The sequence below is a fragment of the Numida meleagris genome, chromosome 23 (assembly GCF_002078875.1).
Source record: "Numida meleagris isolate 19003 breed g44 Domestic line chromosome 23, NumMel1.0, whole genome shotgun sequence".
In the NCBI taxonomy this organism is placed as follows: Eukaryota; Metazoa; Chordata; class Aves; order Galliformes; family Numididae; genus Numida; species Numida meleagris.
Window position 1 is genome coordinate 6,366,310 of NC_034431.1, and position 19,543 is coordinate 6,385,852.

At 45.7% G+C, this 19,543-nt stretch overlaps 2 protein-coding genes across 8 annotated transcripts in view; both read right to left on the reverse strand.

The window, feature by feature from the left end:
• On the reverse strand, positions 544 to 8,908 carry DLAT (dihydrolipoamide S-acetyltransferase). The gene is made up of 14 exons (XM_021375814.1): positions 8,637 to 8,908; positions 8,147 to 8,248; positions 7,704 to 7,828; positions 7,408 to 7,564; positions 6,166 to 6,292; positions 5,637 to 5,830; positions 4,955 to 5,120; positions 4,465 to 4,532; positions 4,077 to 4,169; positions 3,876 to 3,983; positions 3,204 to 3,319; positions 2,757 to 2,919; positions 2,471 to 2,607; positions 544 to 2,179 (listed from the first exon to the last, which is right to left on the reverse strand). Exons 1-14 carry the CDS (start codon positions 8,856 to 8,858, stop codon positions 2,050 to 2,052), a joined length of 1,908 nt encoding a protein of 635 aa, XP_021231489.1. The 5' UTR covers positions 8,859 to 8,908; the 3' UTR covers positions 544 to 2,049.
• Positions 9,054 to 19,543, reverse strand: part of DIXDC1 (DIX domain containing 1) — a 36,482-nt gene continuing 25,992 nt past the window's right edge. For 6 of the 7 annotated variants that reach the window (XM_021375810.1, XM_021375811.1, XM_021375809.1 and 3 more), the window contains exons 11-21: positions 19,335 to 19,385; positions 18,261 to 18,365; positions 17,690 to 17,743; positions 17,034 to 17,138; positions 16,882 to 16,953; positions 16,112 to 16,198; positions 15,791 to 15,952; positions 15,603 to 15,669; positions 13,562 to 13,670; positions 12,909 to 13,017; positions 9,054 to 12,017 (exon numbers count right to left, since the gene is read on the reverse strand). In XM_021375810.1, coding sequence (XP_021231485.1) covers positions 11,937 to 12,017; positions 12,909 to 13,017; positions 13,562 to 13,670; positions 15,603 to 15,669; positions 15,791 to 15,952; positions 16,112 to 16,198; positions 16,882 to 16,953; positions 17,034 to 17,138; positions 17,690 to 17,743; positions 18,261 to 18,365; positions 19,335 to 19,385 — 1,002 coding nt within the window. In that variant the 3' untranslated portion in view covers positions 9,054 to 11,936. The remainder of the gene's footprint in view (positions 12,018 to 12,908; positions 13,018 to 13,561; positions 13,671 to 15,602; positions 15,670 to 15,790; positions 15,953 to 16,111; positions 16,199 to 16,881; positions 16,954 to 17,033; positions 17,139 to 17,689; positions 17,744 to 18,260; positions 18,366 to 19,334; positions 19,386 to 19,543) is intronic. The other variant, XM_021375813.1, reaches the window with a different exon arrangement.

Genomic DNA, 19,543 nt, shown 5'->3' on the forward strand with positions numbered 1-19,543 from the left:
TTATTACATCGAGAATCAAAACAGACAAACAAAAGCTGCAACTTTAAAATACAAACTTCAGAAAGACCATTAAGTCCCAGTTTTTCCTCTTTGTTTCTTTGAAACTTAGAAGGCCATACAGAAGTAGCCGAGGATTTGTAGCTATCAGAGCTTGCGTGCTGCAGGCTGCAAGCAGCAGTGCAAGTCACTACCAGCACTCCAAGCACACACACAGCGGATAGGCTTTGTTGGGCTGCAAGTCTATTATTCCAGTCATTTGGGGAATGTAGCCGCAGGGTATGCTATTTACTATTCTTACTGCAGCAAGAAAGTCAAAGCTTTCTTTAGCCAGGACTTGAACTACACTGAACAGTGCAGTTAGGCAGACTCAAGCTCATTGCAGCGTGATGGTCATTAAGCATGTGTTATCTTGTAATATTTGTGATTACAACTGAAGGTTAATAGGGTGAATGTCACTGTCAGATGGAAAGGCTGAAGAGCTCAGCCTGTGCCACAGCACTACAAACAGCCACACGTGACTCAACAGAAAAGCACTGCAACATATTTTAGTAGTTGTCAATTCAAAACATTTAATAGAACATAGGTTCACTAGAGCAAGTCTGGAACCAAGATATTTTAGATCATTAAAAAAAAAAAAAAAAAACCAAAAACGTAATGCACTTTTTTGCTTAAGCCAGGCATGAAAACCAGCTATCACAGCAACCAGACATTAAATAGTTCCCACAAAAATATTTAATTTCCACAGTATTTTCTTTCAATATCTTTAGTGAGTTTTGTAGCAGAACTTTACAGGGGACAGTACTTAATGTGATATACAGAACGACAGATCAGCTTCATTTTTTTTTTGTTTGGTTTGGTTCAGTTTTTGGTTAGCTTCTCCCCCTCTATTCAATTCTTGTAGTCACGCTGAAGTTACTACACAATCCTCCTTTTTACATGAACGTTTCCATGTGGAAAGTGGAATTTAAGCACGTTCAGCACCACACCCCTTTTGGGATACAATGACTGGGGTAACTGGACACAAGTCCAACAAGCAATTCCAACATTTTACATACAATATATACATGGATAGCACATTCTGCAGTTTACTGAGGCTGGGACAAGACAGACAATTCAGGGAAGAACTGCATAACCAGTGACTAACGCAGAGCTTCCTATGTTAGAATGCCTGAAAAAGTGTTCAAAGTTTGTGTAACCACATGATTAACACCCACGGGTGGGATTATTAGCATGTGTCATTTGCCTGTAAGGGTTCCAACACACACAGTCTCTTGAAAATTCTGCAAAACAGTTACTTCCATGGCATCATAGTCTGATAGTAACTCAGCAAGAGGAAGAGCAATTAAAGAGTCTTCATATGAGAAGCACATGTAAGTGAAAGTCTACAAGACAGCACATTCCCCATGGTATCTGAGATGTGACACCACAGGTATCGGTGTTCTTTCACCTTTAAAGTGCTCAGAAGGGATCCCAAAGCTGAGAAGGTCCAAAACAGTGCTAAATTCCAAAAGAATTTATGGAATGCTAACACTTGGCCTTTGAGAAACTATTCCCAGGGGCTTCAGTCCCTTAGTGCATCTGCCATTGTCACCCACCCAGCAGGAGAACAGAATAAGGGAATTCACCTCCTATGTTTCAGTTACCATCTCATCTGAACTCCTGTGAAGAGATTCTTGCAATTCAAACTTCTGAAAACACTGAGGTCATGAAATTACTTGGCGTGCACCCCCACTTCATCCAACCTAGCTTAGAAGCGGAAGGCAGTACGCATACTGCCTGGATCATTTTTAAAACTGGGATGCTAAACTGTTTTGGAAGAGTTTGCAAATTAACCAACTGTATAAACATACAGTATAGCTGTAATATTGCCTTGAAAAGCATTTTTGCAAACCTTTTCTCTGTACAGACTGGTAAGAACATTACCAGATAATATAATACATATTTAAAATAAAAAATGGAACTCTTTAATAAGTCTGAATACTAAAGTCTAAATAGCTTGTTTAAAACAGAAAAGTGTGACCCAGGAAAATTTTGCTTTGCATGGTTAAATTATAGCAGCATGGTTACTGGCTTTTCAAGGAAATTCTTGAATTCGGCAAGCCACTGTGCTCCAACGGCTCCATCTACAACACGATGGTCACAGCTCAGCGTAACGGACATCATACTGGCCACATCAAATCTGGAAAAAAAAACAAAAACAAAAAACGTTAATAGATTCTCTGTGAATCACTCCCGAATTGGTGATGCTAACGAAGACAGAAGGCTTTTATCAGAGAACTAGCAATGACAACGGTGCTTGGAGATAGATGTCTCCCTGTAGGCATCTAAAAAAAAAAAAAAAAAGATCACACTGGAAAGCATATCAAACTAATTCCTTTTCTACAAGGGAAAAACACAATTGTGTTTATAGCTGTTATTTCAGAGTTTGAATTCAGAAGCTCAGTATACGCAGAACCAGACAAACACTTACCCTTTCTCATTATCAGCTGGCACTAGCCTTTTCTCTGAGGAACCGACTGCAAGGATGCAGGCCTGAGGCGGATTGATTATGGCAGAGAAATTCTTAATCCCATACATTCCTAAATTGGAAATTGTGAAAGTACCACCCTACAAGAAAAAGACATTCACAGAAAACTCAGAAAAGGTGTTCCATACAGAATCAGTATGACTGAAATATCACAAGATAGACTTTGCCCATTTTGAACACAGACAGAAGCCAATGGCAATAGTAATTAACAGCAACTGGAGTTCCTCACCTGGAATTCATGTGGCTGAAGTTTACCTTCTCGGGCTTTAGTTGCCAAAGAGACCACATCCTTACTGATAGAAGCCAGGCCCTTTATATGTGCATTAAACACAATAGGAGTTATAAGCCCTGCAGGAGTGCTCACTGCAACGCTAACGTCCACTACATGATTTCTGCAACACACAAAAGAGATGCCAGTTACTCTAGCAAGACAAAGAAAAAAAGAAATCAAAAACATCAAGATAATTCAAAGTTAATATTAATTTTGCAACAACTATTTCACCTTGTGCACTAGCCTCAGACACAAGATTCTTAGCACTTGGATTAAACCCCCTTGACCTTTGTACAAAACCTGCTCCCCTCCCTCCTTGAAACATCACCAGATCATCTGTTATTGTGCCACGAAGTCTCTATTGAACAAATAAAGTTTTTGGCTTCGACCGTACCATAAACTTACTGCCTAATAACTGTGTCCATCCATGAAGAATTTGCCTCAGGCACCTTCAAGCATGCCAGAGCAGAAGCTTTAATTATGAAGTCATTGACAGAAAGCTTAACATTATCTGAGACAACCTGTAAACGAAGAGATATGAGGTGTCAGTTTGTCCTTGCATTCAGGTAATTTGGATAGTCACTACCATGGAGCCTCATTTAGAGAAGATGTAAGAAAACAATCATACGAACTGTAAACATCAGTATCAGAAGTGCCAAGATAACGTAGGAGGTGAATAAAACTCCTTCATAATTGAAGGCACTATTTTTTAATGTCTATTTTTCCCCAATCTTGGCTTAGAATTAATATATTTTGTTTAAAATTTTTACCCTTCTTAGTCTTAAAAACCTTTTAAATCTTTTTCCCTACTTTTCATCCGAAAGAACTGAACAGCATCACACAGACCACAAAGTGGCCCCCCTAGGGAAGTTCAATGTCAGCGCACTGCACTGTAGTAGAAGTTCTCAGTCTGCCACTGACAGCCCAGAACTGATCCACAGCAGGTAAGACATTGAAAGGGCCTTTTTTTCCCCAAGCCAAACTGGCATATCACCAAAAAAATAGGGTGGGCAAACCTGTGAGAGAATTCAGCTTCACCCCCACTCCAGTCTCACCACGGCTCCCCAAATACTTCACCTGATTGAGTTCTTTCCTTAGCACCAGTACCTCTCCCATATTTACATCAACAGAAAGATAGTAGTGAGGTATTGTTTGTTTAGACTGCATCAACCGCTGAGCAATGACCTGTAGGTATGTGACAGAAGAGATGAAAATAAACAAATTTAGAAAACTCTTGATTGCAAATAACAGTGCCAGGAATGGCAAAAATGTTCTCACCCTTCGAATGTTGCTGATAGGGATATCTGTGAAGGTCCCCACTGGTGCTGCTGCAACTGCAGCAGCTGCAGGTACTGCTTCTACTGCTGGAACCTGCAACCAGAGAAGGACAGTGTTGTTCATGGTACTTTTCAAATACCAGTTGTAGAGTAGCTCAGTATGTAAGCAAGCACTGAGGCTATGCTGTCTCTTGCTTGTAAGCAACAGACACTTCTCCAATCTCAAGCCACAACTGTTCATGCCAAACCCTACATTTGATTATTAAGTGTAGTGAAAATCACTTGAGTGATTTTGAAACACAGTACACTGCCATGAAGTTCCCAAAATCGTAAATCCTGCCAGATGATTGTTCTGCATACCCATCCTTAATGACCTCAAGTCTACTCACTGGGGCAACCTTTGGGGGCACAAATGACTCCACATCTTTCTTTGTAATCCTACCATCTGGTCCAGTACCTAAAGGTGTCAAAGAAAAATGTAAAAGGATTTCAATTAGTTGCAAAAGAGCATTGCTTCTAAAAGAAGTTTTGTTCAGAGACTGGTGGGGACAGCAGCACAGCAAGGATGTTGTGCCAGAGGAGATTTAGGCTGGACATTAGGAAATACTACTTTTCTGAAAGAGTGGTCAGGCGCTGGAATGGGCTGCCCAGGGAGGTGGTGGAGTCACCATCCCTGGAGGTGTTCAAGAAACGTTTAGATGTTGTGTTGAGGGACATGGTTTAGTGGGGTTATTGGTGGTAGGTGGATGGTTGGACTGGATGATCTTGTAGGTCTTTTCCAGCCTAGCTAATTCTATGATGTTCCCAACAGGGAAGAAAGCAAAGAACAGGCAGGTATGTAGCTAGATGGACAAACGCCTGACAGCGAGAGCACCTTACCTTTCACTTGAGCAAGATCAATTCCTTTTTCTGCTGCCAGTTTCTTTGCTAGGGGACTAACTAGGATCCTTCCCTTTCGGGGAGGCAGCCCAGCTGTGGGAAATGCTGGAGTCGGAGGAGCAGCAGGCTGGGGAGGAGGAGCAGCCGCAGCAGGAGTTGCCACCACCTTAACAGAACAATCAAAACCATCAGCTTCATGACTCTTTTGCAAAAGTCTTGAAGGTTGCACTTCAGTGCAATAAAAGAACAAGACCATGTCATTACCAGGTAAGTGAATAACAAAAGTAGTCTGCAATCTGAAAGGATTCAGAAAAGTTTCCTAGCACTAGAAATTAAATCAGAAACATCCAGAGCAGGATGCCAACCAATCTATTGAATTATACATTAGAACAGTGAAATAATGAAATTTAGACTCCCAGTTTTCAGGGAAGCATCAGAACTGGTACGAGCAATAGGCCAAGAAGCGCTCATAACAAACGCTGTTCCAGTTTTTGGAGGGCAAACTACACAACCTAAGAAGCGATCTCTATCACCAATGCACGTGTTAGCCTTGCACTCACAGGATCATAAACATTACTGGAGTCAGGGCTTCACACAGTCTAACCAGCACCACAGCTCAGATCCAGCCAGTGACTCTTAATCGTCCCCATAACTTCTCTCCCTGCCTAAGAATGGTCCTTACTGATGGAGGAGGGGGAGGAGGAGGAGGAACTTGTGCCTTCATGTCAGTTACTGCAGTCTCTCGGTAGTCAGCAAAGGCTGGAATATCAGACTCTTTCTCCACAATGATGCATAGGGTTGTTCCTAATGGCACATCTCTTGTTCCTTCAGGCACCAATATTTTTGCCAAGTAGCCTTCCTCCTGCACTTCAAAGCCTGAAGGGGAAAGAAACAACATTGGTTTGGTGCCTGTTGCACCAAGTGGTAACTCTGCAAGACTTTGGTAACTAAATCTGTGTCCTGTATTTAGTAGACAAAAAAAAAATTCAGTACAAAAGGTAGGAAATATCTCTGCACACTGTACATTCCTACCAGGGATTGATGAGGAAACAGTTATTTCTGGGAGCTCTGGCGGTTAGCTCCCCAGCGGCATGAGAGCAACAAAACTCTTTTTAACTGAGCCCCGCTTCTTCATGTCCTGAGCAGCTAGGGAACAGCCAGCACAGAGGCTCATCCTCCCTTGTCTGTTCTTGGCTTTGCAGTTGACTCACCTATTGTGGCTTTATCTGTCTCAATTTCAGCTAGTAAGTCTCCCTCATTCAGTTTCTCCCCGACCTTCTTTTCCCATCTCTGCACTGTGCCCATTGTCATAGTGGGTGACAGAGCAGGGAGAGCGACCTGTAAGCCAGAATACAAGTGCATCAGATTTTAGTGATTCAAAAGGAACAGGAACACAGTCAGGAACTCTTGACTAAATGATGCCAACCTAAGCAAGCAGCCAACCTTTACTGCACTCTTAGATCTGGCTCCATGACAGTAAAGCACAGTCTTGTGCTGTATCTCAAGTTTGGCTTCTCTTATCAAGACAAGAAGACAAGGAAAAATGAAGAAATCTAGATACTCAATTCAGTAGCACCACAATCCATGGGGACAGTCTTGCATCTGCTACCTCTAAGGCTCAAAGGAAGGCTACAGCAAGTCATTTTGTCTCTGACAAACACATCTGGTTCCTATAACAGCTATACAGACTTGTCTTCCAATAAGCACTTAAAGGTGCTTTAGGTTTAGACATATGTTGTGTACAACAAACACAGCACATGTGGTAACAGCTTTAGAGCAGAACTGGACAGACAAAGCAATTAACCAAGTTAAGCAGCTAAATTCAAGTCAGATCAAGAAGCACTGAATTAATGCCCAGTTCGTTTACTAACTTTTCATAACATGTCAGACAAATCAGCTTCCACATGCTTCAGCTATGAAAGGAGGTTAGTATTTTACATCTTCTGTTTCAAATTAATGCCACAGAAATATCCTGCTACAAAGCTCTCAGATACAACAATGGATGCACGCTTCAGTTTTCTTAAAGAAAACAGATTATCCACAAATACAGCTCATTTTCAGTTGCTCACAAACACATCTGGGTACGTTAGGGTATCTGATCTGAGCAGTGCCCCCACGGTATGTTCACACTAAGTATAAGGTCTTTTTATATCAGAGCTGTCCATACCATAGAAATGTAGCGGTTTTTTTCTCATCTGCTCAAGCAACCTAGAGAAACAAGTGTCTCCTACTGGCAGCTGGGATAAAAAAAATCATTGTCATAAGAAAACTTCCTGGGACCACTCCAAACAGCTGCTTTAAGCATACAACACTTTCAGAGGCGTGCGCTCCTGCAGTTAGAGCTAATACTCTCCCGTTCCTGACAGTATTTATGACAAAATACCCTACAGCAAACAATGCCAAAAAAGAAAAAGCGTGCAACAAACCTTAGATGGTTAATAATGCTCTCTTACCTGCATGTGAGGAGGATAAGAGCTGCCAGGTGCCTGAGTAGAAGGTGGAGGTGGGGGTGAGGGCGTGGCAGCTGGAAGGGGAGGCACTGAGGCTGCAGGGGGAGCAGATGCTGCAGAATCCAGAGTGTAATTTTTAAAGGCATCAACATGTTCAGGCCTAAAAACAAACAAACATAAAAAATCCAACAAAAAAACCCACAAAAATCAGTCTGATGACACCGCCATAGCCTTTAACACAGGGCACCCATGAAGTCCCAACAGAGAAAATTCAACTAGAGCATTAGGAAAATACATACTTTTCTACTGTAATACATATTATGGCTCCGATAGGAACATCTCTTGTTCCTTCCGGTACTAGGATTTTGGCCAAGTAGCATTCCTCCAGACTCTCAAATCCAACTGTTGCTTTGTCCGTCTCCACCTGTGAGAGCGAGAACAGGACATCATTATGGAAAGGGAAATACCAGTGAGCTCAGAGCCCTCCAGCCTGACAGCGCAGGGTCTGACAGCACGCAGTCCCGGCAAAAATCGCCAGCTCAGGAGAGCAAGCCTCTCAGAAGGGGTAAGTGCTCCTCCAACTCAGAAAGACCAAATCCAGCAACAAATTCTGGAAGGCCGTAGGCCACTTATTTCTAGCAGTATCTTCAGAAAATATGCTCAGGTGTAGGCAGCCAGTGACAGCACTGAGAGCACACACGCGGCCCGGTAAACACCCAAACACCCCGTGGCCTCAGCATACCTCTGCGATGAGATCTCCTTCACCGATCTTGTCACCCTCCTTTTTCTCCCAGCGCGCGATGGTGCCCATCTGCATCGTGGGGGACAGCGCCGGCAATGCCACCTGCAGGGGGGGGGCAGCGTCACAGCACGAGCAGCCCCGGCGGGAGGGACCCGGCGCACGAGCAGGGAGGGACAGCACGGAGAGACCGGCCGTCAGCCCCCGGCGGTGCGGGGCCGCCTGCAGGTGCGGGAAACCGCAGGGCACGCTGATACGGGATGGGGCTGACCGAGGGAGCTCGGGGAGACGCAGAGAAAGGGCCTAAGGGCGCGGAGGGACGTGCCGGCGGTACCGGGGCTCGGGGAGCACGGGTGGGTGACGGAGGAGATGCCGCGCGGGAGGAGGGCCCGAGGGCCCGCAGCTCCCGGGGTGCGATCCCACGAAGAGGGAGAGCAGGGGAGGCCCCGAGCGGGGCGAGGCAGCAGGCAGCCCGGGCACAGGGAGTTCTCACCTTCTGGTGCGCCGGCAGGCTGCAGCAGCGGCGCGGCACGAACCGGGGCCAGGCGGGAGGCGGCAGCAGCTCGCTGGGCCTTCGTGCCGGACCGCGGCCCCGAGCCGCGGCCCCGGCTCTCCCCGTCGCCGCGCGACCGGCTCCGGCGGCGCTGAGCGCTCGGCAGCCCCGCGCCAGCCCCGCGACCCCCGGGGCTACGCGCCGCGCCAACATCCTCCACATGCTGGAGCCGGAGCTGCCGCCGCGGCCCCGCCGCCACTCGGTGACCTCCTCCGTCCGGGCGCAGCGCCCCACGGCCCACGCGACACTGCTGCGCTGCCGTAAAGCGCGGCTGGGGGGGGGGGGAGGAGGGGGCGCGATGTGCGCAAGCGTCTGGAGCGCTGGTGCGAGCTCGAGTAGTAAATGATGAACGCCAGGTACAGAGTTTCTACGAAAATATAATTTTATACAACATGTATTACAGCGTCAACTTAAAAGCATAGGAGTAGGTAGGTAACTTGGCAGACAGGCAGAAATAAATACGGATTCCAAGCGGCAGAATGGAAGTCCTGGGTGCGGTATGAAGAGCATGTTCCCGGAATAAGTCCGCTGAGGTTAGTGCGGCGGCAGCTCGAGTTCGTGAAAAAGCAACAGCTTCTGCTGTTACCGGCAAGGAGCAGCCACTCCAAGGCCCTTGCACCTGCTGCCTCTCCTCTCCCCCTCTATTACCACTTCCAAACTGTAAATCATGCAGAAGTAAAACGTCTGGGGAAGGCTGCAGTGCCATGGCAGAAACAAAGCTAAGCACAAGCAGCCTGTGAGAGCAGCACTCCCAGGGGGTGAACGTGACAAAGCGGGGCCTTGTGCTTCAGTGGCAGCAGTGCTAGCAGCCCTACCTTTGCTAGAAAGAGGAAGCCACATCCAGGAACTCAAGAACAGAGCATTGCCATCAATTGTGTCTCAAGTAATGTCTGTTTTGTCCTAGCTTACGTGTCATGTTGGCACTGATTCAAGGTACAGTCTTCAGTCTTGCTCCTTCTCAAATACATAGCCCATTGCTGCTCTGGAAAGCATGTAGCCAAATTTGAGTGGCAGTAAGCATGCTACATGTGCCCACTAGGAGTTACCTGAACTGCTCTAAGAACAAGACTGAGGCTCCCGACTGTCTCCTGTATCAGCTAACATCTGTCTTTTTCCATGGGAACACTGGATACCTATTGGGCAAGGTATCCATTAGAAGCTCTGATAATAGCTTCCTGTGCCCTCAAAACTCCACAATCAAACAGCACTGGCCACTGGAACTGGCAACTACAGACCTCGAAAATTGTCTCCGTAAAATCCCATCCTGGGTGTGTGGCTCTTGCTGAAATAGAATCAATGAGCAAAACTTGAAGAAACACTTGAGAAAAAAACTGCAATTGAAATATAACAATCGATTTCAATATAACAACCCCATGCTGTCTTTAACAACCCTCTAAGATCATGCAACAGAGAACTATTTCCAGGGAGGAAGAAAATCTCTCTTTTGCAAGAGAGATGTGTTCCCCTGCCCTGCAGCCATTGATAAATCTGTCCACTGATGAGCTTTTCTACTGATACTGACCTCTGTCTGTAAAGAAAAAGTCACCATAACAAATCGTAAAGAGCAGCAGGCATGCTGTCTTGTGCCAGCCTGGCACAGGGCCTTGTAAAAGCTTTGAACTCTTTCCTGGACAGTGAAGCAGTGACGGAAGAAATAGCATTCTTACTGCCTGTACAAGCTGGCAAAACATAAAATCCAGTAGGAACGAGTTGGATTTCCATAGTAAAATAAAGTCAAGCCCAGTGTTGTGTGAACAGGAGACCATAGAAAACATCTCAGCATCCACTAGAGAGTAAAACACCATATAATGCGTGCAGAAATATACAGAAAGCACTTGCACTTGTATAAAAATATCCACAGTCCTCAGACAATGTAAACTGGTACAAAATAATTCCAAACAGTAACATATTTACAAAAAGACACGTTAATATAAAACAGTAAAACCACGTTCACCCCCTCCCAGCCTCATGCACGGTACAGACACGCAGGCAGTCCGTGAAAGGGCCACACGTACCAAGAACAAGCAGAGCCTTGACTTGCCATTTGACCTTTTAAGTCAACAGTGTCTGGTGCAGACCAGAGCCAGTGCTGTGCTAGTACAGCTGACAGGCAGCAGGAGGACAGAGGGAGGCAAAGGAGGGGAAAAACAGAACAAACAAAAACCAAAACAAACAAATCCCACAAAAGCCTCAGGGATCTCGGGGCTCATACCCTCCCAACCAGCCATTCAGTTTCTGCTCCTCCAGAAACCCCAGCAGTAGGCACAGCAAGGAAATGGTGTTTCTGATAGGATTTATCCTAGGAGTGTATTTATGTTTGGTGGCTCTGGCAATCAGCACAGTAGCACAGTGATGCCTGTGCACAGGAGGTGACAATCAGTTGCTGTGCTCAGAGAGGAGACAGTGGGAGTGCAGACAGGGGCTTAACAAGGAGGGGGGGCTAAAAGTACCTTGGGGAAGCAGCTGATTCCAGCTCCTGCCTCCTCAAACAAAAGCTTTCAGCAGAAAAGCAAGCATCAAGATTCCAACATTCCCCATGGCAACAGAGCAAACCCAGAGGACTTCAAAAGTACAGCTTTGGAGGACAAGTAGGAGAACCAGGGCTAGGAAACAGAAGCCTGAATATGGGAGAAAGGGAGCTTTGCTAAGCTGATGATCATTGCTTCAGATAATGCATAAAACCTCCAGAAGACTGTCTTCCTTCTGCAGGTCTGCTCAGTCTGGACTGTCCACAAAGTTCACTCTGCTCCTACAACACAGGCAAGTCCAAGACCAAAGCCAGTCAAACCTTCTCACATAATCTAGCTGTTTCTTCTGACTCACAAAGGCAAAGCTTTGCATTTTTGCCATCAGTGTAGATATATGCAAGACTGTGTACAACAAACCAGAATTGAAATGCCCAGCTCACAGACTGCAGCACATACAGCAGGAATGGAGAAGCAGGGGAAAGGAAAAATGCATCATTAAGGCCTTCAGAGTTTAGTTGACAGGAAAAAGCAAGGTGTTTCTTTCCCACAGATAATCGTTTCAGTCCCACAACGCTGTCTGTATTTGGCCACAGAAAGTCAGGTGTCCATGCCAGGCATCCACGCACACAACGTGCATTACCCATTGTTTACAGAGAAGCCCTTTCTTTTGGCAGCTTGAATTGGACTCCTTCCAGCACACATGCTTTTTGGTCATTCTCCGAGCTCAGCAGCCAGTTACAGGTTTCCATAGTGACAAGACCTAAAAGCTTGATTAATTCTCCCCATGGTCTTCTTCCACCCAGGCCACAATTTTCCCCTCCCAACCAGGAATGATGTCATCATCATGGAATACCTACGAAAAAAGAGTCCAGTCACATCTGAAGTCTGGACACTGCTCTCCCACATGTGAATAGCATAAGAGTCAGGCATCAAGTCAGAGAACCTAGTTACAATTTTACTGCATAGCTCATATAACATATACCTCACCCAACACTGACATACATCTCAATGTTTTCAGATTTTAAGTTGAAAACTAGATGTCTCCTCCTTCAACGTTAACAGTTGTGATTTTTTTTTTTTGTCAGAAAAAGTAAAATAAACAGAGGAAATATGCCTTCTCTAATCCATCAGAATACAATTCACATCTGTTTCTGCAGAATGGCTATCTAGTCAGCTGACTGTTCCCAAGGGAAGGTAACCCTTTGCACTTGTCTTCATCAATCTGTGAAACAGGAACTATCTTCAATAACCTTTAATGAATCCAATCCATACCAACACCAGCATGAGCTCAAACAGGGCTATAATGCAGTATACAAAGGAAAAAAATGCCACATAAACACAGTCACCTCTGAAAAACCTTTAAAATGATATAGGATATTTTTAAAATAAATGTTGCAACAGATTTCATAAAGCCACTATACGAGTCAGAAGTGTGTCCTGGGTTTTTGCCCAGTATCTCTTGAGCAATGCTGTCAGACTGACCTTGCCAATAGCCTTTGCCAATAGGGCTCTGGAAACCCCAGGAAAGTGCAATCACATCTGTATCATTGCTCTGGCTAGGGATGAAAACATCCCATTTTTAGCTCCTTAGAAGAGGAGCTTAACCTACAACCTTGAAAACTGGCAGTCTGTTTGGAGACCTACTCAAAGACTTCATTACTTTAGAAGTGATGTGACCAAGGTCTCCAGGGTTGTGTCATAACACTGAACCCAGTGTTGGCCGATAGTTAAATTCCTCACCTACCTCCTCTTTGACTGTCCCAAACTCTGGATCCAGGGCTTTGAAGTGGTATCGGTGGGTTCCTTCACGATCGATAGCTACCTTAAAATCCTTCAGAGTCACTTCCCCTAACCTGCAAAAAGAGTCCGATGCTATTCCGTAGTACACTGGACAGGCTTTATCTCAAATGTTATTGTATGGCATGCAGGGCCACAGCACAAGTCAGGCTAGACATTCAGCACACCAGCCACAGGGATGTGAAGAGTGCGTCCCTCCAGGAACACACCTGTCAATCCCAAGGTCCTCTTCGGAGGAAGAATTTCCTCTTAATTTTCTAGGAACCACCTAGAAACAGCCTTTCTTCCTTTCCCTTTTTTCACTGACTGATGTGGTTTTTTTGGCACAGGTGTCCTGCACTACATGCCACAATAGAACTGTTTGGATGCTTTCTCTTTGAAGTTAATAAAAATAAATAAATTTCCTAGGGTTCTAAAACAAATGTATCAGCTAGGGGACTGCTTTAGGCAATTTTCCTCAGTGGTATAAAATTTAGTGCCTAAGTTAATGTATAGGGAACCTGTGCTAACATTGACCATACACAGAAGAGATCAGACTAATACTTTCAAGGAAACAAGCACCTCCCAAATCAATGGAAGCAAGGCAAAGCTAAATCTCACCTCTTTGGTATGCTGACCATGAAAGGTGTGAGGGAGCGGTCAGTGAAGTACAACACTTTTGTGCAGGCACTGGTGCTCATCACAGGTGTGCTGTGAGAATGAGGCAGTTCTGCAAAGAGCACACAGCACAATAATTGGAGAACAACCTGTCTGTCACCACAACAGGAGACAAGAGGCGCTCTCAGCATCAAACTTGCCACCAGGAGCAAAGAACTTGCAGGTGGGATGAGATTCTCACAAGGGTGGCTACCCCTGGGAAGGACCACGTATTCCTCTGCTTAATGAAAAACTTTGCATTTTAAGGTAACAACAAATGTTAGTGTTAGCTTATAAGATTTTCCTACTACTGCCCTCTAGGATTCCTATCCTACCTATTGAGCAGCTTGCTGCTTACCACCTATGCCACAGGCAGTGACAGGAAAACCTTTCTGGCTTTGTGGAAGAGAAGGTGACTAACGAGTAATCCATCCTACTGTCTACGCAAACTACAGTATCACTTGCCTTTCCTCGCAGATAGGTAGAGCAGGATGGTCTGACTGATTACCATCATTAAGGCAAAAGGTTATCTGTCTCCTCCCCATCTGCCCATTCAGCTTGGTCAGGATGAGTGTTTGTGCACAGATTTTTCTTTGTTCATTTGTGTTTCTCTCCCCTCTGGATACTGCCTAGTTTCCCCTACCCTTTCAATGTGCTGTGCTGAAAGCTGAAGCTTCACACTGAGCAACAATACAATTTTATGAAGAAAGGTTGAGGGAACTGGGCTTGTTTAGCTTAGAGAAGAGAAGGCTCCGGGGAGACCTCACTGTGGCCTTCCAGTACTTGAAGGGAGTGTATAAACAGGAGGGGAACGATTGTTTACGAGGGTGGATAGAGATAGGACAAGGAGGAATGGTTTTAAACTGAGACAGGGGAGATTTAGGCTATATATTAGGAGGAAGTTTTTCACTCAGCGTGTGGTGATGCACTGGAACAGGTTGCCCAAGGAGGTTGTGGATGCCCTGTCCCTGGAGGTGTTCAAGTCCAGGCTGGATGTGGATCAGCCTGGACTAGTGGTTGGCAACCACATCCAACTCAGCAGGGGGGTTGAAACTAGATGGTCTCTGAGGTCCTTTTCAACCCAAGCCATTCTATGATTCTATGATGATTCTACGAATTTTAACTTTCCTAGCATGCAAGAAACAGTACAGGCATCAAGGCATAGGTTTTCTAACAGATTTTTGGAGCCACCTCTTAGAGCTATTTATACTTCAAGGATTCTAGGTTTATGGCTGCAAAACTCAATTTTCTGGCTGCAGCACAGGTGATGAAGCCTGCTAAGGCTTAATGAGAAAGGGAGAGGTACGGTACACATGTAGAGACCCGAAAATCTGCAGTTTATAGGAGAGGAGGAAGAATCCAGCCACCCCTTCAGACTTCTGTTCCTGTCCTGCTTTCCTCCACATCCTGTACATGCAGGCTACCCTGCTGCTGGATGCTGCAATGCAGCTGAAAGGTGGCCTCTGCCTTTCCCCAGTACCTGCAATCCTCTACAGCCTCCCTCACAGACTTCTCAGGCAGCATTTATAACTAATGCTTGAAACAAACAGCCTTTACAATAAAAAACAAATGTGGAACTGCTGCAGCTGGAGCCACAAAACATGGTGTCAGAAACTGCTGTGCTGTTCCGCATACATGAAAGGAGCCAGACACTACGGGGGAAGCATGAGGAGAGGCATCTGTACAGTCATGCGTCCACTAGACGGTGCAAGCCAGCAGGAAAGCTGAAATATTACATTACCAACTCATCCCATGGGTAATTATTTCTACTGCAGTATTACCCAAATGGATCAGACATTCCCAGCGTAATGGTGCTTTACAAACAAGCTGCCATAGATTGTCTCTGACCTCCTTCCTTTGCCTGAACACTAAGTGACCAAAGTGAGCTCTGGTAAAGGGCAGAACAGATGGCAGATTCCCAAGGGGATGCTGCATCCTAGACTTTGTCCAAGAAATCTGAAGAATGAATTCAGAAGTGAAAGAACAGGAACTGAACGACACTTACTGGAGTTTGGAGGCCAGGAGTCTCTACACTCATTTGTTGCTCTGCTTGCCGGTGACTTCCCCTGGATCTAGGATGTGAAACCAAAAGAGTGAGAATGAAGTATTACTTCCCAGTTGGGAAGTGGTAGTTTAGCTCAGGGTTGTGTGTGAAGGGCAGATGTTAAGAGCCAAGCGCTAGGAAACCTTTACCCTTCTCTCTTGCTTCTTCTGTGTCTCCATGCAGTGTAGCCGTTCCATCAGACTAGAGATGCCCTGCTCCAGGCTGTCAATAGTGTGGTGCTGTGGATCGTGGCCACTGAAACTGTTCCTCAGGCTACGAAGTGCATCACGAACGAGCTGCAAGTCATTTGTCTTCACAAGAGACCACAAATTAATCAGATTATCTCCAGGCTGCTTTCCTCCCATCTAAAGCCACAGGCCTTAAATAGGAGAAATAACCCTTAACAGATTCCAGGATACATGGAGCCCTCACCTCAGTCTGGCTGGGAAAACATCCCTTCATGCACTTACCCCTCGGTGGGCTGTGGGAGCAGCTCCTTTTCCTACTGTCTGGAGGAAGCCATTGCTCTGAGCATTGTGACTGCTATATGCCATCACCTGTTCAGTGGAAGATGCGTGTGATACTAGGAATATAAGCATTAGGAATTCCCTACAGGTCTCAGTCTGTCAACTTCAAAGTGATGAGTGGGCAAGAAAAACAAGTTTTATTTACTTTCTAGCAAGTAAATACATTCACTTAAGAAGTGGGCAGGCAGTCCTTATGGGCCAGAGCACAAACATGGTTTCTCACGTGGGTGAAGAAACACAGGCAGAGACAGGAAATGCCTCCCACTGCCACAGAGGACTCCTGTAAACTCTAGAGATCACTGTGCAGGTGCTGACAGATATTGGGTTCTGTCACCAAAACAGTTCCAAGTTCTCAATAGCTGGGTCACCAGGAAGAGGAGATAAGAAGGTAAATCCTGGCCTAGCTGTTAGTGTGCATTAGCATTGAAGCTAGAATCCAGGAGTCTCTGGTTTCCACCTTATCCTGTGCTCTCCTCTTGTTTCATCCCTTATGATTTTGCTGCTAGAAGCTATGCCAGAGAGCTCACTGCTGACAGCTTTGGTAGGATGGATGCTTTGTGGAGTAAGCCTGCCTTGCTTAAGGCACAGTCAATTAAACTATATTGAACTTGGCCTCTCTGGGATGGACATGATTTCTGAAGACAGGTAGCAAGAGGGTGCTGGATGGAAACATCAGTCCAACAGTCTGATGTGTAGACCAGTGCTTCCCATACCTCTTCAGCTTCTCTCTTCATACAGTGAGCTAGCAGGGCCTCTTTGTGCTCCAGCTCCCGCTCCAAATCCACCTGCAAAAGGAACAGAAGAACCAGCACAAAATGAGCCACCAAGGGTAAGAACCAGCTCCTAGGACATCAGTGCAGCCCACCTGGATCCACACCTGTTGGTAACTGGCCTCAGAAAGTTGCCTAACCATTTCATCCAGTTTGGTTTGATGCTGCTGTAAATGCCGATCCTTCTGGCCCAGTTCCTTCTGTAACAGGAATCAAAGCATGGTGAGTAAGGCTCACAACCATCTTTATGGCAGGGAGTATGTAGTCTGCCAGGATAAGGCTCCTCTACAGCTTGACCAACACAATCTCTATCCTTTTAGCTAGATGTTAGATCTGAGTATCGAAGCCTTGTTTGAAAAGGTTAGTCAGGTTGTTGTTGCCTGGAGCCCCCTTGCCCAGCCAAGACCCACGACTGAGGCCAGACCACTGATGCAGAGAAAACAGATTGATGAGGGATCAGTAGGCAATCAAGTGACAGACTCTAACCTGGCTTCTGCACATTAAGGCATTCAGCAAGCTAGAAGCACGACAATGAAAGATCCACTATGAAAATTTGTTTCGGGGCAGAACACAAGAATTATCTGATCCCTCCATCTCATGATAAACGTGCATGGCTATTGCAACTTTTTCACTGCTCACAATGTCACTCCCAGAGGCGACTGAGTGCCAGGGAGAGAGCAGTCACATTCATAGGTGAAGCACCAGATACCATCCTCAGCAATACCCCCAGTGAAGAGAGAGTTTCCATTACTTTGTATTCTGCCAGTAGCATGTTCCTCTCTTCAACCTTCCTCTGAAGATCAACCTGTAGAAACAACAACTAGGTGTGAGGTCTGTATTCCTGGAGAGTTAGCAACAACCTCTTTGTGCCTCGTGCTAATGGGAGGCCTCAGACCTAATATCTGCAGGGTTTGAGGGAGCCAGTCTGCTTTCCAGTGCAGCAGCCTTTAGAACAGGGCACTTCCCTCTTCAGGCAGACACCATGTTGCAGCTCCACATGTCAGCGTGCAACTTGCTAATGCAGGGAGCAGAGTAAGGAAGGAACAGTGCAACTGCACTGAAAACATCATGGGAAGCTCCTCCTTGTTTCAGCTGAAGGCCTCTGAGTACAGGAAGTGGGAGTGAGGAACCGGGAACTTCACAGCTGGCTAGTAGACTCTGCAGTGTTTACTGTGCAGAGACCTTTGACTGGTCTTTCACTATCCCATGACCTCAAAAACTATGCTGCACCACAAACTCCATCCTTTGGCTGCTGGAACTCCCAGGGCCACCAAGCTCTTTCTTCCTAAAATAATCTCAGCAGCAGCAGCACAGTGACTCACATTCTGATTGTGCAACTCCTCCTTGTCCATGTTTGCTCTCAGCAGCTCCTGCTTTAGTTGAAGAACTGAAGCATCCTGTTGAGCCAGCCTTTGCTGTAGAGCATCCTAGGAAAAGACACCTATAGGTAAGTGCAAGACAAAGGCAGAGACCCTTCCATGGGAAGTGATTTAGATCAGAGGCCTTACACACTAGGGCTGAAATGCTGTCAAGAGCCTGAGAGAGCAGAAGATATACAGACATCTGCCCCAACAGACTCTCACAGCCATTTTGCCTTGCTCTTGCCCAGTGGCAATTTCCCGGCTAACATTTTAGACATTTGTGACAGAGTGATTTCTTTGCTTCTTCCTGAACTTTCTGCTTCAGAAGTGTCCTGACAATTCTCCCTTATGGAAGAAAACAGCAGTGTCTTTGGAGGGTATTTACAGCAGCCTATAGTTAGTCTCCAGCCACACACCCACAGCAGCCAGACGGTAGTAAGAGGCAATGTCAGGGAAGGACACAAGGAAACAAACTCTCAGTGTGAACTCTCAGTGTGAAATCCTCTCTGAAGAGGTCACAGTCAGGACTAATTTTGTAATTTCTAACTCAGTATTACCCAGAAGCTGAGAACTCCATCCTGGACAGGTGCTGCCATCTTCCTTCACAGGAGCCTGTCAGGCAGCTCTAAAAACACTTCTGCTCAGGAGCAGATTATGAGTGTTCATAACTCCAAGGGGAGAAACTGAGCAAAACAAGCCAAAATAGTGAAAAAGAAGAGGACAGAGATACCCCCCATGCTCTTTTGCCTTTTATCAGTAGCTTGTTTGGCCAATCCTACAGTGCATACCCCAACCCTACAGACAGAAACTGAACCCAGGAGACCTCACTCCTAGTGCCTGTCTGAACTCCAGTCTCTACCCAGAACCAGAAACAGAGCATAGGATCCCCCACATCCAACTCCCCTAATACAGCTCCTTCCATGCTCTCGGATTCCACAGAAGTGTATGGCTGCTGATTGCCCTACTCCTACTCCAGGGCTGCAGCAAACTCCAGTGCTTTATTGTTTATATTTGATGAAGTGTCCCTTTCCTTACCTTTATCCCCTGTAGGTTTCGAGCTTCTTGTTTGTATTTCAGCAGCTCCTTCTGTAAATCCAAATGAATTTAATTAAATTGCATCTTGTCACCCTTTCAGAATCAACCTAAGTCAGTGTTCTCTCTCCTTGAATACATGCGTATGAAAAAAATACATCCTACCTTTCCCACATGGCAAAGCAAATAAGCAGCTCCTTAAGCCCCTGTTA